Below are 23,928 nucleotides of genomic sequence, written 5' to 3'. Positions count from 1 at the left end.
GCCCAGAGCAGCTTCTGAGTCTCTCACATGGGTGCAGGATTCCAAGGCTTTGTGCCATCTTTGACTGCTTTTCCAGGCCACAAGCAGGGAGCTGGATGGGAAGCGAGGCCCCAGGGATTAGAACCAGCTCTCATATGGGATCCTGGCACATTCAAGGTGTGGACTTCAGCTGTTACATTACTGTGCAGGGCCCAGTGGCACAGTTATAAGATGGAGAAAAAGGATGAGTAGCTTCCCTGGTCATTAACCAAGGGACCAGGCCCCTGGCCACAGGCCTGTGATGTGTCACACACGGGGACACTGACATACTTCCACTTACAGACTCCAGGCCCTGCAGAGGCCATGGCAAAGTCCACACTTGAAAGCAGGGCTGATGGGAAAATGCTTTAAACCTACGATCAGGACATCACTCTTCAATATATGCAGAGAAAGCATGAGGAATTCCAACACTCACCTCGAATTGTAAAAACCCCACTCTGGGGCTGGCACGGTGGCACATGGGTAAAGCCACCATCTGCAGTACTGGTATCTATATGAGCTGGCTGCTCCACCTCCGATCTAGCTCCCTGCCACCGCAGGGAAAACAGCAGATGGTCCACCGGTGGGCACCTGCCCCCATGTAGCCGCCCTGGATGGAGCTCCTCCTGCCTGGCCCAGCCCTGGCTGCTGCGACCGCCCGAGGAGTGACCCAGCTGACGGAAGATCTCTAACTGCCCTTCAAATTCATACATGAATCTTACACACACAGAAACGCACAACCTTGTTAACTGTGAAGAGGCTCTTTTCTTCAGGTGACTAAAAAAACCCAGTTGTCAGGGTGTTGGCCAGAGACCTGCTCACTACCTTGGGAAGGGGCAGGGTGTGACTGTGGAGGGGGCAGGGTACAGCTGTGGAGGGGGCAGGGCGTGGCCGTGGAGGAACAGGGTGGAGGGGGCAGGGTGGATGGCAGGGGGCAGCCGTGGAGCGGGCAGGGTGGAGGGGGCAGGGGACAGATGTGGAAGGGCAGGGTGGAGGGGGCAGGGTGCAGCTATGGAGGGGGCAGGGTGTGGCGTGGAGGGGCAGGGTGGATGGCAAGGTACAGCCGTGGAGGGGCAAGTCTGCCTTCTGCCATGGTTTCCATTCCCATTGAAAACACCACAAACAGGCAGGCAGGACCCCTGAACAGCACTGGGGGCTAGCCACTCTTGGCCCTTGTCCTCTATTTACCAGAGCCCTGCAGCCGCCTGGCCTGGTAGCACTGGGCATGGAGCGAGCGTGCCAGGGCCAGCTCATTTGTGTGCGGGCCTCAGCCCAAATCCCAGGGGTCCGGAAGCGCACACAGGCATGTGTGCGTACACACTGGAGCCTGGCTCCTTTCAGGGCAAGGGAGACTGTGTGACAAGCTGTCAGAATTCACTGCAGCCCGCCATCGGGGGCCGGGAGCTGCGCCAGTCGCGCACACCTGGATCTCATGCCAGTGACAGCTCCCTGGCTGGGGCTGCAGTGGGGGTGGGAAGAAGGACCATATGCCAGCAAGCAGGGCAGAGCCCCCTCCCTGGTTCAGGACTGTACAGAACATCAGTGGGCTCCTGGGAGCAACAGGAAGACACACGGAGAGGGTCTGGTGTTGCATGGCTGTGTGAGGGCAGGCCCAGTGGGAAAGCTGCGGGGGTCTGGAGCAAGCTCATGGCTCCGTGCTGGCAGGGGCAGTCCTGTGCTTGGCCCAGGAAAGGTCCCATGGGGCACCTGCCAGCAGCCAGACATGCACAAGTGCTCTCACCCTGAGGGACAGGGTAGTACCAGCCCTCTCCCATGCAGGCTGCTAGGACACCTGTTCCCCAGCAGCCCCGTTGGGGGTGGGGGTATGTGCCCCTTTGCCCCCTCCCCAGACCTGGCCCCCTCTCCTCTTTCACACCCCTGGCTCTGGCAGCTCCAGGTTGGCAGGAAGTGGGAGGCTTCTAAATTCATCCCTGGCTCCACATGCAGCCAGCTCTGGCACAGAGCGGGCAGAGATCTGCCAAGCCAGGCTCCCCATGGAGAGGCCCCGTGGGGCAGGCGGGCACAGTGCCACCTCTGAGAACAGGCCCAGGGCTGTGGGGAGAGGCGGGCTTAACATTCAGCAGGCATCCACGGCAAGGTTAGACCATGCTGTGTTAGTGCCTGCAACTGGGTCTGGCTGGGCATGCAGGGGCTGGCCATCGAGCTGTGGCCACTGTGGACAGAGCACCCATGACCCTGGGTCCTCCGTGGCCAGTGCCCCAAGCTGTGCCCACTGTGGAGCCAGCATCCATGATTCCAGGGTCCTCCAGACAGCACCCCATGGCCACAGGCCCTTGGTGCCCAGACTCCGCAGCACCCTTCTCCAGTAGGGGTCCTGGGGGCAGGGGGTGGCTGCTCCTGTCCCTGGCCTCCTGTGAGCATGTCCATTGGTCTCTGAAGGGGCCTGAGCATGCTGGGTGGCACCAGTACCCTCAGAGGAGAACAACTGAAAGCAAACTGTCTCTCACAGTCAGCCTGCGACACAGAGTAGCCTGGCACATGGAGCAGCCCGGGACATGGAGCAGCTGGGACATGGAGCAGCCCGGGACATGGAGCAGCCTGTGACATGGAGCAGCCTGGGACATGGAGCAGCTGGGACATGGAGCAGTCCGGGGCACGGAGCAGCCCAGGGCATGAAGCAGCCTGGGACATGGAGTAGCTGGGACATGGAGCAGCCTGGGGCACGGAGCAGCACAGGGCATGAAGCAGCCTGGGGCATGGAGCAGCCTGGGACATGGAGCAGCCCAGGACATGGAGCAGCCCAGGACACGGAGCAGTCTGGGACACAGAGCAGTCCAGGCCTCGGAGCCTCAGGCCAATCTGATCTCCAGGCTGGGATGGCGATGAGGGGATGGAGTAGGGGGTCCCCTACTTCCCTGCAGGGGTTGAGTCAGCCATGGCAGGCGAGGACAATCATTTGTGGTCCCCACTCAGTGGCCAGCCTTGGGGGTGGAGGGGCATCATGTGCACAGCCCCTCCAGGTGCCAGGCTGTGCCCTCCTGTCCCTTCCCCGTGGGGTCCGTGGCTCAGCAGTGTCCATAGGGAAGCCAAGTCCCGGCTCCTCCCGCCCTCCCTCGCTGGCCTCTCAGGTGTGGGGACCACCTGATCACCCTACCCCTTCAGTAGTCTCCTAACCAGGAACTGCCTGGAGGAAGAGCTGCAGGAGTTTGTCCCGGAGCCAGCACCCTGGCCCCCATCTGGGGGAGGCGGGCAGCTGGGTGCTCTGCTTCTGACGCAGCTTCCTGCGGTCCCAGCTCAGGGTACCCCAGCCGCCCAGGATGGAGGAGATCTGGGTGCAGCTCCTGGTTCCTGGCTCAGCCCCGCCTAGGCCCTGCTGCTGCGGACATTTGGAGAGTGAACCAGTGCATGAAAGACCTCTCTCTCCTGCCTATCCAATAAGTAAAGCTTTAAAACAATGTTTCACAACAGAGAACAGAAACAGGTTATCTGGGAAAATGTATGCACACAGAGCATGTGGCGAGAGGGGCAGTCTGACATAGCACTGAGTGAAGGGACAGGATGGCCACAGGGGACCCAGGCGCCCAAGGAAGGAGGCGCGGGGTGGACTTCTTAGCTGAGGACACTAAAACATCCTGGCCCCTGCAAGACTGGAGGGGTAACCCTGGCACGCACTAACCCAATTCCCAAGTTCTCATCAGAAGCTTGGGGTGAAAGGCACGTTGGGAGCAGGTGCGCATTTCAAAAACACCTGCCTGTCATCAGCATCACTTCTGCCTTCACCTGTTCCCCACGGCTTTGTCATCCTGCCAAGCTGTCACCCGCCTGCAGAGGCAAGCTCCCGGGAGGATGGTGAATTCTCTGTTAGTCACACACTTTATTTCTAGGATCTACTGTAAATCACGGCTTGATGATGTTAAGAAACTGAAAGACAGGCTTGAATTAGCAGCACACTGGAGCCAGCATGATTACTGACGAAAGTATGCAGATGGGGGGCGGCAGGTAGCTCAGGGACCCAACCGGAAGTCGCAGGTGGGGCGCCGTGCTGGAGTGCCGTGGCTCCCCACAGCCCACGCAGTCCCCAGGAGGCCGTGGCCACAGCCCAAGTAGCTGGGCTCCTGCCACCCATGTGCAAGATCCAGACGGAGCTGCTGGACTGCAGGACATCTGAGGAGAGAACCCAAAAAGAACTCTCTGTCTCTCAAATAAACACGACTGCCTTTAGAAACATGCAGGAGTGAGTCGGCAGGACGCAAGGGAACCAAACGCAGGCAGAGAGGAAGAAGTGCGGTTCAGAGCTAACAGCCATCAACTGGGAGAAGGGAAAGGGGAGAGGGGAGAGGGAGGGGGAGGGGGAGGGGAGAGGGAGGGGAGGGGAGAGGGAGGGGGAGGGGAGAGGGAGGGGAGGGGAGAGGGGAGGGGAGAGGGGAGAGGATGGAGGAGGGGGAAAGGGGAGAGGGAGGGGAGGGGGGGGGAGGAGAGGGGGAGGGGGAGAGGGAGAGGATGGAGGAGGGGGAAAGGGGAGAGGGGAGAGGGGAGGGGGATGGGGGAGGGAAAGGGGAAGGGGAGGGGAAGGGGATGGGGGAGGGGGAGGGGAAGGGGATGGGGGAGGGGAAGGGGAGGGGAGAGGGAGTGGGAGGAGAGGGGGAGGGGGAGGGGAGAGAGGAGGGGAGGGGGAGAGCTGTACACCCAGAGGCTTCCGTTCTTTCAGGGGCGGCCAGTCTGCTCCCCACACCCTGGACAAACACAGAAATAAGAACATGTTGTTGCACATTTTGTAGCTGGTTGAGAGAAAAGCCATTTGCCAATATTTCAGTCTCATTTAACAGAGGAAAAGGCACTACAAGCAACAACGAGCAGTAAAGCAGCACACAAAGAAACATCAAGAAGCAAAATATCAGAGAAAGACACTGCTGTATGACACGTGTTAGGGCTGAAGGCTCTAACCAGGACCACATCCCGTCCCGCCAAGTGGGCGCTTCACCGGGACACATCCCGTCCCGCCAAGTGGGCACTTCACCGGGACACATCCCGTCCCGCCAAGTGGGCGCATCACGTCCTTCTGATGAATGCGGCAGGAACTGGAAAAGGACAAACACCCTGAACACACACGGTGTGTGTAAAGATGACTGCACACCGCAACTCCTCAAGACCTCGGAGGATTCGAATCCTCTCATCCCAGGTGACGTGCAGACAGGAGAAAGGGAGGAAGAAGCTCAAAGTCAGCCAAGGTAGACAGGAGAAGGAAACGGCCCAAACTACACCCATGAGACCTCTCTAGTGACAAGTCGCTTGCACGGAGCCATCCCCTCGCGTTCCCGTGGCCAGCCAGCACAAACAGCCCCACGCAGCAAGGACACACCCAGGGAACGGAAGCGCCAAGGCAGTCCTAGGGGGCAGAGCCCACGGGGTCAGGTAGGCACAGGGCTGACAGGCTGTGTGCCCCGGGGTAGGAGTCCCATTCCAAGCTCCATTAGTCCTTCATGATTTGTTAGCCATTACTGAAAGATAATGTAGGAAGAGAAGGTAATGACCCAAATAAAATCTGGCCAGCTAGTGGGGCTGCCTGTCGCCAGCTTCCCATACAGGTGTGCGTTCAAGTCCTGGCTCCTCTATTTCAGATCCAGCTCCCTGCTAATTGGACTAGGAAAATTAGTGGAAGATGGTCCAATTGCTTGGGCCCCTGCAACCATGTAGGTGACCCAGAAGTAGCTCCTGGCTCCTGGCTTCAGCCTGGCTTAGCACTGGCTGTTTGTTTTGTTTTAAGATTTTATTTTTTATTGGAAAGGCAGATACACAGAGAAGAGGAGCGACAGAGAGCAAGACCTTTTGTTCCAATGATTCACTCCCCAAGTGGCCGTAACGGTTGGAGCGATCTGATCCAAAGCCAGGAGCCAGGAGCCTCTTCCGGATCTCCCATGCAGGTTCAGGGTCCCAAGGCTTTGGGCCGTCCTCAACTGCTTTCCCAGGCCACAGGCAGGGAGCTGGATGGGAAGCAGGGCCTCCAGGATTAGAACCAGTGCCCATGTGGGATCCCGGTGAGTGCAAGGCGAGGACTTTAGTTGCTAGGCTGCCACGCCGGGCCCTTAGCATTGGCTGTTACACAGTGGGTTAACATCTGGGTAGAGCCAGCCAGCCAGCAGTGGCTGTTGCACAGCCAACCAGTGGGTAGAGGCTCTCTCTCTCTTTGTAACTCTGACTTGCAAGATAAATAAATACATAAATAAACTGTAAAGCATGAAAAGCAGAGAGCCGGGTGAGAATCAACACGTGGGACTCCCTCCGAGCCTGGACGGGCGGGGTGCTCGGTGACCCCAGCAACACCCAGGGACTCGGTCTGGAACTTGGCAAAAATGGTTCTTAGGTTCTTCTGTAAAAATAGGCAGAAAATAGATCAGGCAAAACAAAACACAACGCAAAATATGATGAAACGGAGGCACAGTCAAAGGCCTTCTCACAGAAAATTCTAGAAAATCATGGAAGTCTAAATGGCTAAGTGTGACCCCTGAACCTAAGTGAAAATGAATGGAATGGACTCTGACGCACACGGTGTTATGTCTTCAGCTAAGTTGGACCAACAGCGCGTATAGGAAACATCAGCTCACAAATCAGGTTTGGAGAACAGAGCTAGGAAGGGAATACATTTTAATTCACATCTTAATGTAACAACCCACTGGGTTAACAAGATGAATATTATTTCCAAACTGAGAACAACAAAACAGAGAAACGGCGCATTATGCTGTGGCCACACTGAGCTCGTGAGGACGTCAGCCCGAGTGGCTCCTCGCCTCCAGGGGCAGCCGGAGCACGCGCGTGTCCAATGAGCAATCTCCTGGACCGCGGGAGGCAAACACCGCTGACACCAACACAGGGAAATAGGTCGCGGTGACAGAGTAGTATGCAGATTCCTCAGGAATTCATAACAAAAGATTTTGCAAACCTTCAGTGGGTACATCAGAAGTCTCTGTAACTTCCTCTCCGTTTTGCCAAGAATCTGAAAGTGCTCTAAAAAATAAAGCCTTAAAAAAAGACGTGACTTGAAGGACAAACTGGAGAGGTCACTGGTGAAATAATTTGCACTTGGCAAAAACCAAACCAGATGTAACTGGAGAGGACTAGTCCGGGCGTGTTAGGAACCCCGGACGGGCAACCTCCTCCACACTTGCCAATGTAACAGCACAACAGCCCGACCCTCGGTCCGGGAATACGCAGCTCTGTAGGATGCTGGCAGCAGGATGAACCAGACGCTTTCAAACGGTGATGGGGCACAGAGCCCTAAGGAAGCCTGCCTGCAGGAATTCTGACTTCGCCAGCACCGTTAATTCTTTTAAAACAAAGAAACTAATTTTATAAAAGGCATGATGATTGGGGCTGGTGCTGCTGTGCACTGGGTAAACCTCTGCTGAGCACTGACGTCCCACGGGGTGCTGGTCTGCTGTGCACTGGGTGAACCTCTGCTTCCCGTCCTGGGAAAGCAGCCGCGGCCGGCCTGACAGCTAGGGCCCTTGCCACCTGCAGGGGAGGCAGGGACGGAGCTTGGCTCCCGGCTTGGTTGTGGCTCAGCCCCAGCCACTGAGGCCATCTGGGGAGTGAACCAGTGGATGGAGAATCTGTTGTTATGTGTCACTCTGCCCTTTAATAAATAAATCACAAAAAAGAAAGAAAGCGGCAGATTTGGAACCACTGCCCCTGCTGCCCACCACATACAGCGTGCCACGCGCATGAGGTTGCACATGGCGTGGGGCGAGGGCTTCCCATCTCCCCTCTGCCTGTGACCATCTTGTCCCTGTCACATAGACAGCTGCAAGAGGGGCCAAGGCCCTGGGAGCCCAGTGCAGGCTGGCCTGGCGTGCCTCCCAGGACAGCCACTTCCTGTCTGCAGCGGGGGGGGGGGGGGGGGAGTCCCCCCCCCCCGTAGTGAGCTCTTCCCCAGACACCCCGACACATTCCTCCTGCTGTCCCGGCTCATCCTGGCTCTGGTTTGTGTCAAGCCTCGCTGACCTGTCTCTGACACATGGGCTCGGTTCCACCCCAAACCGAGCAGCAGGAGAGCTTGGCACCTCGTGGTCTCCGTGGTTCCCGTGGGTGCTGTGCCAGGGCACTGGGCTGTCTGCTCCTCTCATCCCAAAGCTGGAGGCGGGGGTAGAGAGCTGTGCTGTGATCCCCTGCAAGCTTCCTGGGGAAGGAAACGGGGCTCCGCCTCCTCCGTCCCTCAGAGCTCCCCCACAGGTTAACATCAGCAAGCCAGTGGCGTGGGCCAGCTGGGGGTGTCCCACCTTGGGAGGACAGCAACAGGGTCCTGTGGCTGGGATGGGCTCTCTTCCCTGCCACAGCTCTCCCCACATCACCTCCTTTCACACATGGGCCGGCCATGGGCTGCCTCTGGTTTGTGGTTAAGGGAGTGTCTTTCTAGATCCTTCTGAGGAGCTCAGGTCTGGGTGTGCAAACCTGCCTGTGACTTCCTTCTCTGGTGCTCCCTGCCCTAACTCCTGTGCCACCACCGCCCCAGGCCCTCAGTGCATCCCAACCCTCCACCCCACCCTGGTCTCTGGGGGCTGGCAGGTGCAGGTGCCTCCCAGGTGGGACCTTGGGAAGGGCTCTTCAGAGGATGGGGAGGGACCTGTGCCTCCTGCCCTCTGCCCGCCAGTGCCCCAGCACTCTGCTTTTGGCCTGACCAGGGCTCCACCCCCATGCACCTGGGGCTGGCTGCCCAGGGCTCTGGACCAGCTCAGTTCTACTGACCACTCTCACCATGGCCCACCCAGGCTCACACACACCAGGGAGATCAGGGCAGGGATGGAGGAGGAAGCTGAGAGCCCCAGGCAGGGCCACAGCAGGTACCCTCAGCGCCAGGGCGCAGAGCAGGGGCCAGCATCACGAGCAGGGATCCCTCTGGAGCTGAGGGAGCTGACATCCCCAGGCTCCCACCAAGCATTTACGGAAGGACTCTGGCCACCTCCACAAGTGCCAGCCTGCCAAATCCACCGACCAGGTAAGGGGCTGGCAGGATGAGCAGCCCAGGGTTGCTGCGCAGGGTAATGCATGCTGGCTGGCTGGCAGGGCTAGTGTTAACTGGCACTCAAAGAACGCAGCGCTGGAGCAGCCGACCGCCTAAGGCCCAGCCCCTGGCCAGGGGTGGCCAGAACGTCCTCCTGGGCTCTGAGGCTCACTGGGACATCTGTCCTTGAGCAGGTGCCCAGAGCTGCCAGGAGGTCCAGGCCCTCAGCTGTGACCTCGTGAACACAGGCCTCACAAGTGTATCTTTATAAAAACCAAAACCAAAAACAAACACCCACATACACTTATTTATCTGAAAGACAGAAGGAAGGAAGGAGAGAGAAAGAGAGAGAGAGAGAGAGACAGAGAGAGAGAGAATGGGTCTTCCAATCACTCCCCAATTGGCCACAACGGTCTGGGTTAGGTCCGGGCAGAACCAGGAGCCTCCTCTGGGGCTCCCGTGTGGGTGGCAGAGCCCGGGCACCAGGGCCACCCTCCACTGCCCTCCCAGTAGCTGGGAGATGGATCAGAAGGGAGTGTCCAGAACTTGACCTGGTGTCGTGTGATGGGATGTTGATGCTGCAATCAAGCAATGGCTTATCCCCGAGCCCTGATGCCAGCCCCCAAGAGGCCCTTCTCGCATCCACTCTGACGTCAGAGGCAGACCAGCGGCCTGGGGCCCGGGAACTGGCTGGCAGAGGAGACGCCCAGTGCTGCCCGTGTGCGCTGAGTGGGCATCTGACCCCACTCAGCACACCAGTGGGGGCCAGGGCTGAGCGGGCACCCACCTAGCACACCGGTGGGGGCCAGGGCTGAGCGGGCACATGTGGATCGTTGTCCTAGGTTCTGAATGATTGCAATTTTCCTTCTTAAAGAAAAGAGCGGCCCAGCTCCTTGTTCACCACGGGGCCCTGACGAGGGTGGTGGGTGGCCCTCTCCCCGGTGGATGAGCCTGGCTGGGGGCAGGGACAGGAGGCTTTCCTGTTTTAATAGCACCACGGCTGCTTCACAGCCTGGCCATGCCACTCCCTGCTGGCTGGCACCCCCAGCCGCTCCCAGCGATCCTCTACGATCCTCTACGCTAATTAGCCACCCCTCACCCAGCCTCTCACCTGCCACCTCTCCCTTGTATACAAACGAGCCAGCCGCAGCAGGACAATTAGCTCAAGCAACTTTAACCCAAGGAACTGGCTGTTCTGATTTTATACCCTCTCCTCCTCCCTCATCCCCAACTCCTGACTCATTCTTCAGTTAGAAAATGAGGCTTCCAAGTCTCAAAGTCAGCCTGAGAAGGGTATGGGGAGGCGTGGGCGAGGAGAGCCGGAGGTCTGGGTGCTCTCAGGTGTCCCCCCACCCCGCAGAGGCGACTGCGTGTGTCACTGAGGCCCCTGGGCCGGCAGGCACAGGTGCAGTGGGATCTCCCTGGCGAGCAGCCACATGAGGCTCTTCCAGGGCATGTGGCAAGAGTCCTGGGGCTGCACAGCCCACCCTGTCTCCTATGGAACCATGGGGTCCCCAGGTGGAGACGGGCTGAGCAGTCTGCACAGAGCCGAGGAAGGGGAGCCAGCCTCAGGTGCCATGCGGCTGGCACATAGAGGAAGCCAGCTGGCCAGGTGGCTTTGGGGAGACAGGCCTGAGCCCCTAGGGTCCACAGGAGCAGTCCCTACCTGGAGGTCAGCGAGGACAGAAGATGTGGCCACCGTGTCCACCCAGAGCCAGCTCCCTCTGCTCTCTCAGGTCTGACACCGCAGGGGCAGGGTGGGCACGAGGACTTGTAGACCCATGCTGTGTACTGCACCAGTGTCGCCAGGAACCCACACACAAGATCCCAGAGGGCAGGAGACCCAGGCTAGGAGGAGCCCACGGTGTGTGTTAACCATAGATCCCAGAGGGCAGGAGACCTAGGCTGGGAGGAGCCCATGGTGTGTGTTGACCACAGATCCCAGAGGGCAGGAGACCCAGGCGAGAAAGAGTGGTTCACAATGAGTGCCAACAGTGCCCAGCCCATGATGCACCCAGTACACCCCTAAAGTCTTGTTTGATGAAGTGAAAACAAAATCCCAAACAGGATTGCACACAAGCAAGGTCTGTCCACGGGCCAGCAGGTAGAGGAACCTGGGCCAGGGCGGGGGTTGGGAGGGGGTGCCCCGGGCCCTGGAGGCAGAGGGAGGCAGGTGGCACTGAGTGCCAAGGGCTGGGAGGGAAGCAGGAGCTTGGCCCAAGTGGCTGTCACGGTGGCCCGAGCCTGAGGACAGCCCACCGCCCACCATCATTCACAGTTCCCTTTGCTTCAAGGCAGTCATGCTAGGCTATGGAAAAGAGCCCTTCTGGTGCCCCCAGCCTCTGCATGGCCCCCAGCCCCTCTGTGGTCTCCCCTTCCCTCCCTGGCCCCGTCCCCCGACTCACCGCATGGTCTTTCCCCAGTCGCACCACACGGTCCTCCCAGCAGCCTCCATGTCCACCTGGAAGGGGGCAAGGCAGTACTCTTGCAGCAGTGCGCTGTAGTCCACATCCTGGCAGGCTGTGACCACGAAGAGGTGGTGAGCTGCAACAGAGCCGGGCATGTCACCTGCCAGCCACCCTACTCCCCCCATCCCAGCCCCCTCACAGTGCCTCAGGACAGCGTCTCTGGGGGTGGCCAGGAGGCCTGTGCCCGGCCCCAGTCCTGTTCTATCTCCATCGGCCATCGTGTCCATGAAGGTCATCCCGAGTCCTACAGCAACAGGGTCACTGTCCACTCAGCTAGTGATGGCCGCACAAGTGTCTGAGCTTCTGGAAGTGGGCTCCAGGGGTCCCTGCCACCTACCTCGGCCACCCAGCTCCTGGCTTCAGCTGGCCAATCCTGGTTGCTGTGGATATTTGGGGAGATTGCTCTGTCTGTGACGCTGCCAGGAGGAAGGCCCACCTGCTCAGATGGGTGCAGGACCAGGGGCTCACAGGGAACTTGGGAGGGCTCGACGACCCCAGGAATTCTCTGGCTCTGGCCCCAGCATGCAAGGCCAGCTGTAAGCCTTTACCTGGCAGAGCCCGGCACCTAGGATGACCTGCCCTCCTCCAGGCGACCCTGGCCCCCTGCCCCAGCTGCCCTACAGGAAACCACCCCGGCCCCTGGCGCCTGGCCTTTCTGGAGTATTCCTCCTCTCAGAACTACTTTACAGCACCTTCACCCCCACTCCCTCCTGACTGCTGCGCTGGCATCCCTGGCAGGCAGGCTGGCATCCCTGGCAGGCACACAGCAAAGCACCACAGCCTGGCATCTGCCAGAGGAGTGAACAAGTGGGTGAGGCGGCTGCACAGGCGCGTCCCCATCTGCCACGCCCCCTCCCTGTTAAGGTGCTCCTCTTTATCCCACTCAGGCTTGCCTCCTCCCGGACCCTGACCCCACGGCTATGGTGGAGACGCTTGCCCCGTGCCGCCCAGCCCACTGCCCTGCCAGCCCACCAGCTTGCTGCTCCAGGCATCTGTGAGACATCCTGTTCTGTGTGCTGCAGCAGGTTGGCACCAGAGCCTCAATTCCAGCTGGGCTCTGGGCTGCCCCCTCCCTTCTCTGCCTCCCATGGACGCACTCGCTGCGGCCAGCCCTGTCTGGACCCCTGCTCTTTGTAGCAGGTCCACTGCGCTCACCCTGGGCAGCAGGTGACTCGGGGTCACAGGGTCAAATTTCAGGCATCCTGTTTTAGGCATGCACCTTCCTTACAGGGACACAATTTTTTATGACAGTTAGGAGGGCAATATGACCATTTTGCCACTGGGAAAGAATGGCCCTAAGTCTCCAGGCCACTCAACTGGGGCCCAAGAGGTCCATGCACCCCCGCGACTGTTTCTCCTGTGGCTGCTGTTTCAGGTGCAGAGCAGAGAGGCAGCGGCGCTGGGCCTGTACCCCACAGTGCACATGAGGAGCCGTGAGCCCTGCAGCAGCACCTCCCCTAGGAGCGCCAGCACCTTCAGGCCAAGCCACACTCAGCTTTCCACGAACCCCGGCTCAGCCTGGCGAGGGTGGGCTTGCCCAGGAGAGGAGGGGGAGTCCACCCCACAAGTGATCTTGTTGCCCATGGCCGTTTGCCCTTTAACGCTGGCATGGCACAGCTCGCTGTGGTCCTCTCGGCCAGCAAGGACCCCTGGGACTGTGGCACCTCAAGCCTTTCGGGGAGGAGCAGTCCCCAGGGCGGCTCCCACCTGCTGGACCAGCAGCTTCCATCTGTGAAACAGGACGGTTCCTCTGCTGGGCTGGGGCAGCTAATACGCCAGGTGTTGGGGTCACCTGCAGGACCCACAGCCAGAGACCAACAAAAGGGGTGGGCCACAGGGGGTCCTACAAGGTGTGCCAGTAGCGGGGGGTGGCAGCTGGGGCTTCAGGGTCAGTCACAAAAGCATAGAATGGGGCCTGGCCGCGTGCCCTAGCGGCTAAATTCCTCGCCTTGAACGCCCCGGGATCCCATATGGGCGCCGGTTCTAATCCCGGCAGCTCCACTTCCCATCCAGCTCCCTGCTTGTGGCCTGGGAAAGCAGTCAAGAACGGTCCAAAGACTTGGGACCCTGCACCCACATGGGAGACCCGGAAGAGGTTCCTGGTTCCTGGCTTCGGATCAGCGCAGCACTGGCCGTTGTGGCTCACTTGGGGAGTGAATCATAGGATGGAAGATCTTCCTCTCTGTCTCTCCTCCTCTCTGTATATCTGACTTTGTAATAAAGTAAATAAATCTTAAAAAAAAAGCATAGAGTGGCTGACATGTTCTGGCCCACCCTGCCCCCCAGAACCTGTGTGCCTCGGTGCCCTCAGCCGGCCTTAGCAGGGTTGGACTCGCAATCCAGCAGTGCCCAGCGGGCACTGTGACTCTGTGTGCATTCTTTCCGGTTTTTAGGATTAATTTATTTATTTGAAAGAGTTACAGCGAGAAAGGCAGACACACACAGATGGAGAGAGAATCTCACATTCACTGATTCATTGCTGAAATGGCCACAATGGCCGGAACGGAATCAGTCCAAAGTCAGGAGCCAGGAGCTTCCTCTGGGTCTCCCACGTGTGTACAGGAATCCAAGGGCTTGAGTCATACTCCATTGCTTTCCCAGGCCACAAGCAGGGAGCTGGATGGGAAGTGGAGCAGCTGGGACTTGAACCCGTGCCCATATAAGATGCTGACATCACTGGTGGTGGCCTTACCTGCTACATCTCCACATAGCCTTCTTGTGTGTGTGCAGACGGCAGGGAGGAGCCTCTGTGCAGCCCACATGGCGCCTGTTCTCACGGGTTCCCACCAGCTGAGGGGGCTCACTGCTAACAAGAAGCCTACCCACCCCTGCGGCGACAGCTGCCAACCTCCAGGACGGCCCTGCCTTCTGGAAGCTCCCAGGCTCTTCTCTCTCCCTTACAGATGTTGCCCATGTTGTCTGGCGCCCTGGGACCTGAGGCCGTGCCATGTTTTGGTGGGTTCCACACCTGTACCTCCGGCCATGGGAGGTGACCATGTTGCTTCGGGAAGCAGGATGAGAACAGACGGACACAGAGTGGACAGGGCCACAGGTCAGCTACTCATTCCTGCTGGAAGACTTTCTGGTCCCCCTTCCACCAGGAGACCCTCTCCCCTGGCCCACACACCAGCCTATTGAATCCTTGCAATACAGCAGCAGAGTGGAGCCCAGAGGGTGGACCTGCCTGCCCAGAGCCAGCCAGCCCCAGGGGGTAGGCCTGGGAGTCAACCCCAGGCGTGCTCATTGCAGAAGGTACGGCAGACCCCAGAGCCTCTGACAGTGCCCCATAGCCTGTCCCCAGTGGTCAGCCTCCAGTGGGGCTGCCTGGTCTTCTCATCTGAGTGCCCAGTCATGGGGCCTCAGGATTGCCTGGCATTTGCTCAGATGTGTGGCCTCCCCTCTGCCATGCTTTCCATGAATACTTAGGACCTGAGGACAGTCGCCACCACACCCAGGACCCCCTTCCCACTCCTCCTCCTCTCTTGGTCTCCTTTGGTCGCCTGCACCTGCCACTTATGGGGATTTAGCCCATAGTTGATGGACACCATTCACATCTCAAGCTGACTACCCAGGTGATGGCCACGTGGGATTTCATCACAAGATACAACACAAGGCTAAACGGAAAACAGGACAGCAAGGAAAACGCCTCTCTCAAGAAAACCAGCACGCCTCCTAAGAAATCAAAAACAGGGCTAGCAAGTTAAGCCTCCGCCCCCAGTACCTATATCCCATATGGGCACTGGTCTGTGTTCAGTTGCTCCACTTCAGATCAAGCTCTCTACCAATGGCCCAGGACGGCAGCAGAAGGCTCCCCTGAGCCCATGCGGGAGCCCCAGAAGTTCGTGGCCCCTGGTTTTGGCCTAGCTTAGACTTAGCCATTTCAGTCATTCAGGGAGTGAATCAGAAGATGGAAGATCTCTCTCTCCCTCTATGTAATTCTGGCTTTCAAATAAATAAACAGATCTTATAAAAACTGAAAATGTCAGCACCAACTGCAGTATATTTCCTCAACCACGCATGCAGAGTGCTGGCCTGTGCCAGATCCTGCACACTGCCCAGGGGCCTCGTCAGGGCTCAGGGCTGGCCTGCAGGTGCAAGTACCTAAGTGCCTCCCTGCCACAGGCCAGGAACCACAGACAGACCACGAGGCCCTTGGGACAGCGCCCAGTCGGAAGCCAGCAACGCGAGCTTGCCCCCCTCAACACAGTCCCTCAGGACCATCCGCCAGGCGGGCAGCGAAGGTCAGAGTAGAGATGAGGAATGAGAGACCCGCACACTGTTCCCGATGAGGCTGCGTTCCACCTAAGATGCTGCCAAGGGCCTCTCCCGGCAGCTGGCATGGCTCAGACCAAGCAAGGGGGAAACTGAACAGAGAAGTGGCATTGGTGAGGACGTGGGAGCAGTGGCCTTCTCGGGCACTCCTGGTGCCATGGTAAGCAGCGCAAATGGCTCCAAAAGGGAAACCTAGAACTGGGGGATCCTGCCCTTCTGGTCTGGGTGTGGAAACTGGGTCCCCAAGAGATGCCGGCACCCCACCATCACAGTAGCGGGGGGCGGTGGCCTGAGTGTCCTCTGACGGCTCTGTGGCATTCACATGCAGAGTAGGAAAGGAAAACCACAAACAAAAAATGTTAACATTAGGCCCGAGACAAAGGAATTTGGGTGATGGAGCCAAGACAGCGAGCAGGAGACCGGCTGAGCAAGCTTCATTCCTCAACGAGAGGACGAGAACCAGCAGGCTCAGCATCCGGCAAGCAGGCAAGCACGGTCGCGAAAGGGAACCTGGGAGCTGCTTCCTGGAAGGGGCGTGGAGAGGCATGCAGAGATGAACCGCTGGCCCCTCTGTCCAAGAACTGACATGAGACTCCCAAGTGCGGCCTGCAAAGGGCAAGCGACCACAGACACAAGGAATGGGAAACACGAGCCAACTGGCCACATCCCTGCTCCCCCTCCCCCGAAGCAGTCAGGAGGCCCTGAAAACCCACTCCTGTAAGGAAAGTGGCTGCCACCACGGTGGAACAGTTAAGACCAAGGCCTGCAATGGCGACATCGCATTCACCGCCCAGCCAGCTCCCTGCTGACAGCCTGGGAAAGCAGGGAGGAAGCTCAAGTCCCTGGGCCCCTGCACCCACATGGGAGACCCAGAGGAAGCTCCTGGCTCCTGACTGCTACCTGGCACAGTGCTAGCTGCTGTGGCCATCTGGGGGGTGAACTAGAGGGTAGAAGATTTCTGTCGCCCTGTAACTCTGCCTTTCAAAGAAATAGGATTTTTTTTTAAAGATTTATTCATTTTTATTGGAAAGCCGGATATACAGAGAGGAGGAGAGACAGAGAGGAAGATCTTCCATCCGATGATTCACTCCCCAAGTGAGCCGCAACGGGCCGGTGCTGCGCCGATCCAAAGCCGGGAACCTGGAACCTCCTCCAGGTCTCCCGAGCGGGTGCAGTGTCCCAATGCATTGGGCCGTCCTCGACTGCTTTCCCAGGCCACAAGCAGGGAGCTGGATGGGAAGTGGAGCTGCTGGGATTAGAACCGGCGCCCATATGGGATCCCGGTGCGTTCAAGGTGAGGACTTTAGCCGCTAGGCCACGCCGCTGGGCCCAATAGAATTTTTTTTTAAAGTAAACCTTGTAAATGGGATAGTGGACAGATACCCTAACCTGCAGGGCTTCCTGGCTCAGTGGCACCTTGGGGCTCCCCTGTGACCATGGGGGTGATGGAGCTGTGCCCCCTGCCACTGCCTACAGCAGCATAGACGATGGCACAACACAGCCCTGCCCAGGAAAGACCCAACCACAAAAGGCCAGTCGTACTTCCCCCTAAGAAAAGCCCTGGAGGGGTCACAGGTGAGTGCCAAGTCCCCTCGGAGCTTCCAGAAATGGCTCATTGGCACCTGCACGCCAACCTGGATGGAGGGAGAGAACCACCACACACCTCTCTGGGAGAAGGAAACATCACAGCTAGTAAGGCCAGGTGCCAGGTGACCCTGCTAGGCAACAGCAGGGCGGCCCTGAGACGGCTGCCAGGGCGCAGGGTGCAGGGCGCAGGACTGGCGGGTGCTCACACCACACGCGTGCTCTGCCCTGGTCTCGCCAACTAGGGCTGTGCCCACCATGTGGTAAGGCCTCCTCTGCTGGAAACAAAACAGAATTTGAATGCAACAGAGGGACGCGTCCTCCACCACTCTGCCAACCCTGTGGACACGAGACAAGGTGGACAGTGCTGGGGCTTGTGGCTACCGGCCTGCAGCACGGGCAGCTGCTGTCACGCCCCCCACCTGACATGGGGGAGGTGATGCTGCCTAGGGAAGTCTCAACGCATGGTCTGCCAGGGGCACCCCTGGGCACACACAGCACACCGTCACCATGCAGGTGTGGTTAGAGAGAGCCTCTTGGGCCCGGTGCTGGGCCTCATCGTGGCATCTGTACCCCAGCTGGAGCACCAGGTCCCAGTCCTGGCTCTGTTTCCCACCAGCTTCCTGGGAATGTGTGCTCTGCGGGATGGTGGCCAACAGCTGACATACGCTGAGGCCCTGGCTACCTGCTTCATCCTGGCTGTCGTGGGCATCTGGGGAGATGACCAGGAATGAAAGTTCTCTTTCTCTGCATGTCAATTCAGAAAAAAATTAAGAAAGAAAAAAGGGCCCTGCGTAATGGCTCAACGATGAGCACTGGGATGCCTTATGGGAGCCAGTTCGCATCCCAGCTGTTCCACTTCCCATCCAGCTCCCTGCCTGTGGCCTGGAAAAGCAGTTGAGGAAGGACCAAAGCCATGGGACCACCTGGGTGGGAGACCTGGAAGCTCCTGGCTTCAGATTGGCTCAGCTCCGGCGGCCTTTGTGGCCACTTGGGGAGTGAACCAGTGGATGGAAGATCTTTCTGTCTCTCCTTTCTGTAAATCTGCTTTTCCAATAATAATAAAGAAATGTTTTTAGAAAAGAGGAAGACCAGGAGCTCCAATGCCAGCAACGAGCAGGCAGGAAGTAAGCCAGCGGAAAAGGCCACAGCTGGCAGAGCAGTACCAAAGCCCGCCGCTGTGGCTATGCGCGGAGGACGGGCAAGAGGACCCAGGAGACGGGCGGTAGGGGCGCTGGGGGAGGATGTGGTGGTGACCTGCTTCTTCCCGGAACAGTTAGATGACACAGTACTATCCGCACCGAAATTCCAATGACAGCGACTGACAGCATCCACCCGGAAGCCAGGGAGGCCGGGGCCGTTTCAGGTCCAGAGGAAAGCGCAGGACCACGTCCTCCAGCTGGGCCGAGGCTCCAGGTGCACCTGTGTGCAGGTGCCCAGTGACACGCAGCTGTGTCTCTGTGTCACCTCTAGTCGCCCAACACCACATGTACCCTCAGGCACCTTTCTCTGTGCCTCTCCCCGCCCTCATGGGCCGTTCCTCCTGCCGCTCCCAGGCTGTCCCTTCAGCACCCACGATGGTCTCTGGGAACTGGGGGGAGGGCATCCTGTCACCTGGGGCTGCTGTGGATGGGCCAACAGCTGCAGCAGGTGTACACAGCGCACCTTTCAGGGAGAGAGCTCTTCTCGCTGTCCTGAAGGTTGCACCACGACAAACCGTGGCCTCTCCTGGACTCCGGCTTGGCTAGCCTTGGCCAGGTGCCCCCTTCCTGCTCCGTGCCCAGGTGCTGCTGGGGCCCCTCAGGACCCTGTCACCATGCTCAGAGGGTGCACGCTCCAGGGCTGAGCCCACACATCCAATCCCGCCATTCCATGTACTTCCCCCTCCAGTCTTGACTGGCTGTACACTCTCATTCCCACCAGAGTTCAGTCTTAGAAGCTTCCAGAAAGTTTCAGGGACCAGGGCATTTTCACAGCCCTCCCAGGGCTCCAGCCCTGCCCCCACTGCCACTCCTGTGGTCTTCTGTTTATTTCCTCTGCATGAACATGAGCCTTATCTGTAGGCAGCAGAGCTTTGCTGTGTGCAACAGGACCAGATCAGGCTGTGCAGGAGACAAAGGTCCCAGAGCCGACGGCCTTACACGGGGCGGCTGTGGTCAGCGGCCCCGGACACCCGGAAGGCTGGCCAACGTCCCAACAAAGGCAACCTCACTGTCTGCCACGAGATCTCTGCGGATGTCCTGTGACCAGCCTGCGAAGTTGCTGTGATGGATGCAAGGAACCCCAATTCTTGCAGAACCCATCTTGGCGTCTTGGCCCGCCCATCTGCTCTCCCTCTGCTGGCTCGTTCCACTTGCCCCCTGCCCGACCTGCAACTGTTGCTGGGGCGGCGCCAGGAACCTGCCCTGCACACATGCTCTAGTAACAGCGTTCCTGCAGAACCCAGCATGCCTAGCGTGCGCTGTCTTCTCTCCCTCACACGACACAGATAGGATGCCATCACCATGGCATCACAATGTTGGGGCACAAGAAGATGACTACAGATGCTCAGTACAGATGAGCTTTTTTTTTTGAAGGCAGACCAAGGGAGAGGGAGGGGGAGGGCCACCTGCTGAGCCTCTCCCCAAACACCTGCAGGAAGAGGGCTGGGGGCAGACTGAATGCAGGAGCCCAGAGCTCCACCCAGACTGCTGCCCCTGGAGTGTGCCTTAGCAGGCAGCTGGAGCTGCAAGCAGATGCTTCCTGGCATGCGGGCACCCCCACACAGAATGTAGGCACCATCACCGCTGTGCCCAGTGCCCACTCCTTGGCAATCGTAGGTCTGCCATTGAGCCCAGCATCCACCGCTAACACAAGCAGGTTTTTCTCAGTGGGCACCATGGCTCTGTCCTGTGCCGGGGTAGGACAGCCTATGCAGGCAGCTCAGCCGCAGGCCTCCCCCCACCCAGCCATGGCCCTGTGTGACCCACTTAGACGATGTGACATAGAAGGGACCAAGAACTAGTGCGTGACTCTGTCCTCCTTTACCGGGTTCCCTGGGGGCCAACCACACTCCTGCCCCCCACCACACCGTGAGCACCGGCCTTCCATGTTGGTCCTAGTTTCTCACTCCAGGGTCCATGCTGTCCAGCTGCTTCCTCTCAGCAGGTAACTGGTCATGTGGGTGTTGACGCTTAGGGCCTCTGATGCCCTGAGCTGGCAGTCTGTCCCTGGTTGTGCCCTCCAGAGGGGACCTGGCCTGGGGTGGTCCTTGTTGTGTGTGTGTGTGTGGTGGTGAAGGGGTGTTGGCATATCCCCAAATTCCCTTGTACCAATGGATTGGCCCCCTAAGTCTCATGTGAATCATGAATGGCTAATAGACAGATGTTGAAGGACTAAAGGCAGAGATCCGGTCCCTTCAGGGGATGTAAGAGGGCCCAGGTCCCTGGGTCATTGGGAAAGCATCTTGGGAGTTAGTTCCGGAGACAAGTAGACACAGAAGCCGACCTGGGCCTGGTTGTGATTCCTCTGCCCGCTGGTGTGCCACAGGATTGATTCCTGGCACATGCCCTGCCACTGCCATCCCCCAGCCGCACCAGATGGCGGGGCAGATGGCCTCGCCGAGGCCGAGACTGGGAGCCTCCAAATCTGAGGCCAAGTGGCAATGGAAAGCTGTAGGAGCGGGGGCGGGGCCTGGCTCCATGTTGGTGAGGTTAGCACCCCATATCCTCCTGGGAGTCAGTCAGCCCAGACCACGGCTGCTGTGTCCATTGCCGCGCCTGCTGAGCCGGCATCTGGGACGCGGCCTGTGCATGGGTTCTAGTGGTGAAGGGTCCTCAGGCGGGGGCTCTGACAGGCAGCTCCCCAGGCCCCATATACTCTCAGGGCCCAGTGTGGTCCCTGAAGTTCGAACCATATCTGCCAGACACCAGTTTCAACTGATGAGAAACCAGAAAAGGAGCTCCTTCCGGCACCAAGGAGTCACGAAGAGCCTGGTTAGTTATCTGATTTAAGTAAGGACTTCCTTCTGCCCCCCGACTACTCATGGTGCTGCCCACAGGGGTGGGACAGCTTCTCCAAGCCCTGGCTGCTGGCGGACAACACCCTTCCCTGGGCCCAAGGAAGACAGACATCAGGAAACTTCCCCCTGCAGCTACACATGCAGAGGATAAACAGACTTGATTAGCAGACACGAGGGACTCGGAGCTGGCCTCGGGCATTCGAGCTGTCAGAGCCTGCTGGCGCAAAGCTTTCCCGGGCTGCATCCTGGAATGTTCCAGTAATTTCTAGTTCTTCCTTCTGTTCTCGCAGAGTTGCACATTCCCCTAAATCTTTCAGCTGTTCCAAAAGTCCCAGCCCCAGGCTAGCGGCCGTGGGAGGCTGCGTTCCCAGGACAGCCGGCTGCGGAGGCCACCCCGCACAGGACACAGACTGGCAGCATGCCCCAAGGGAGGGTAGTCCTGGTGGCCGGAGCCTGCACTGGGACAGCAGACCTCGAGGGCTGCACATGCCATCTTCCGGCATCCTTGCAACAGGGAGGTCTTGGGGATACCCAGAGGGAAAGAACCTTCCAGCTCCACGGAGATTTTAATGACAACACGCAGAAGGTGAACAGATGGAATAAGCCAAACGGCCTGGTCGTAAAGTTGTCACAGAGTTCTGAAACCTGTGGCTTGGCAGGGCCTCAAAACCTCCCACGGTGCCCTTCTGGGCAGCACAGTGGACATCACCAGGGAGATGTGGCTGCTGCCGTGGCCAGGCAACACAGCAGTGTGTGCATGTGTGCAGCAATTCCCATGCAGCGGGCTCCAAGCTCATTAACATGCCGATAAGCTCTCAGGGCCATGTTTGCTCTTCCTAGACATAACATTAGCCAGACCACTGGGGATGAGGCTCACACCACAGGACTTTGGACTTGCAGCTGAACACGAAATGTTCTCTTGGTAAACAAGGGGAGTTCTTACATGTGGTTGAGACAACAACTTTTATACGGGCGCCAGCGGGTGCTGGCCCCCCTTGCCCCAGTCCCCGGCCGGCCGCACAGAGCGCTCAGCTGTGTGAGGAAGGCACGAGGCCGTCCTTCTGCCTGGCTCACAGGGAGGGCTGGTCTCTTAGGAAACCGAAACAGCAAATTCCACGACAACCCGGAGGGACCCCGAGGCAGCAGGGGAGAACCGGCGCCACTGCACACAGCATCCCACATGATGGCACAGCACCTGCTCGGCAGCCACGACGCGGGCGGCCACCCGAGAAGCTCACGTCCACCCGCTGCCCCTCGCAGGCTCCAGCTCCCAGCCTGCCCACTCAGCCAGCAGCTGCTTCTTGGCGACAGCACCGGCCATGCACAGCAGGTGCTGGCGGCCACACCCCAGCTCTGGGAAGGGGCCAGCAGGGCCGGCAGCACCCACAGGGTGCAAGCAACAGGACGGGCTCCTCCCAGCCGAGGAACCTGCCTAGACACCTTCAGCAAAGGTCAGCGGCACAGGAAACAATCCACAAGCTCACAGTTGACACAGTCTTGACACATCATTGTGGGAAAACATGACACACAGGCCGGCGAGAGCAATCGCTTCTTGCTAAACCTGCCGCGGGTCCCTAAGACCACAGGGTCTCTCCAAGCACAAAGCAAATTCTGCTTCACCAAGTCTCTGCCTCTCCGGCTTGCCCGGCAAACAAACAAAGGAGAACTTGTAGCAAGCCCTACCCTCCTCCCTCCGAGCCCTTCCCCTCCCACTCCTCTCCCCCCTCAGCGAGACAGCTGGGCTAATTCTTGCAAGGACACCAGCAAGCAAACAAGAAACAGCTCGGAGCGACACTGCTCGTGTTCACTCCTGAGCCACTGAGCCTCCAAGGTGCTCGCTCAGATCCTGCCTGCACACCGCGGCCTCGGGAAGCAAGCACGGCTGGGGCACCTGGTATTCCTTGCCGCGGGGGACAAAGTTGCACTGCCCTTCCTAAGCACCCTGCCCCAACTGTCCAACCTCTGGAGAAGCTGCAGTCCGCTTCCCCTTCCGCTCGCCTCCTCCTGGAGCCTTGAGATCTCCTGCCCAAACCCCGACCCCACACACACTGCTCGCACACTGTGGAGGGACCCTTGCGTGGGAAGGCGGCCGCTGGTGTTCGCAAGCAGCAGGAGGGCGCGATTGCAGTCTCCCACCGCCTCCTCTGCCTCTGAGCGGGCGCGCAATCTGGAGCCCCGCACCTACTCACCTAGCAGTAGCCAGAGGCCCTGGCGAGGGAGGCCACGCAGGTCCCGAGCCATGGCGCGCAGCAAGCCGAGTGGAGTCGGCCCGCCCGCGGCGCGCCCCGCTGAGTACTGGGGACGTCGCAGCGCCCGCCCCGCGGAGACGCCGCCGGGGGCGGGAGCGTGGGGTGGGAGCGGCAGCGTTGCCCGAAGCACCGCGGCTGGGGGCGGGGAGGCACTGGGCGGGCGGCACCTGCTGGGCGGAGGCTTGCCCAGAGCCAGGAAAACGCTGCAACCTTCAGGAAAGTTCGCCAAATTAACCACTTTAAAATTGGGGAGGTGGGGCAGGTCGAGGCCACACGCCAGTCTTCACCTGGCTTCCTGCCCCTCTGGTCCCTCCAGGGGCAAGCATGGGGACGCCTGGGGTGGCGAAAGCTGGCGGGGCCCAGGGCACTGAAGGGCTGGAA

The 23,928-nt window shown here is 59.2% G+C and overlaps 1 protein-coding gene across 1 annotated transcript in view; it reads right to left on the bottom strand.

The window, feature by feature from the left end:
- RAMP1 (receptor activity modifying protein 1) overlaps positions 1-23,669 on the bottom strand; it is a 30,095-nt gene extending 6,426 nt beyond the window's left edge. The window contains exons 1-2 of the mRNA XM_012930419.2: positions 23,488-23,669; positions 11,380-11,518 (exon numbers count right to left, since the gene is read on the bottom strand). Of these exons, the coding sequence (XP_012785873.1) occupies positions 11,380-11,518; positions 23,488-23,539 (191 nt within the window). The 5' untranslated portion in view covers positions 23,540-23,669. The remainder of the gene's footprint in view (positions 1-11,379; positions 11,519-23,487) is intronic.
- Positions 23,670-23,928: the final 259 nt, after the last annotated feature.

Source organism: Ochotona princeps, chromosome 5 (assembly GCF_030435755.1).
Source record: "Ochotona princeps isolate mOchPri1 chromosome 5, mOchPri1.hap1, whole genome shotgun sequence".
Lineage (NCBI taxonomy): Eukaryota > Metazoa > Chordata > Mammalia > Lagomorpha > Ochotonidae > Ochotona > Ochotona princeps.
Note: the sequence above shows the minus strand (reverse complement) of the source record. Positions and strands in the feature narration are given on the sequence as shown.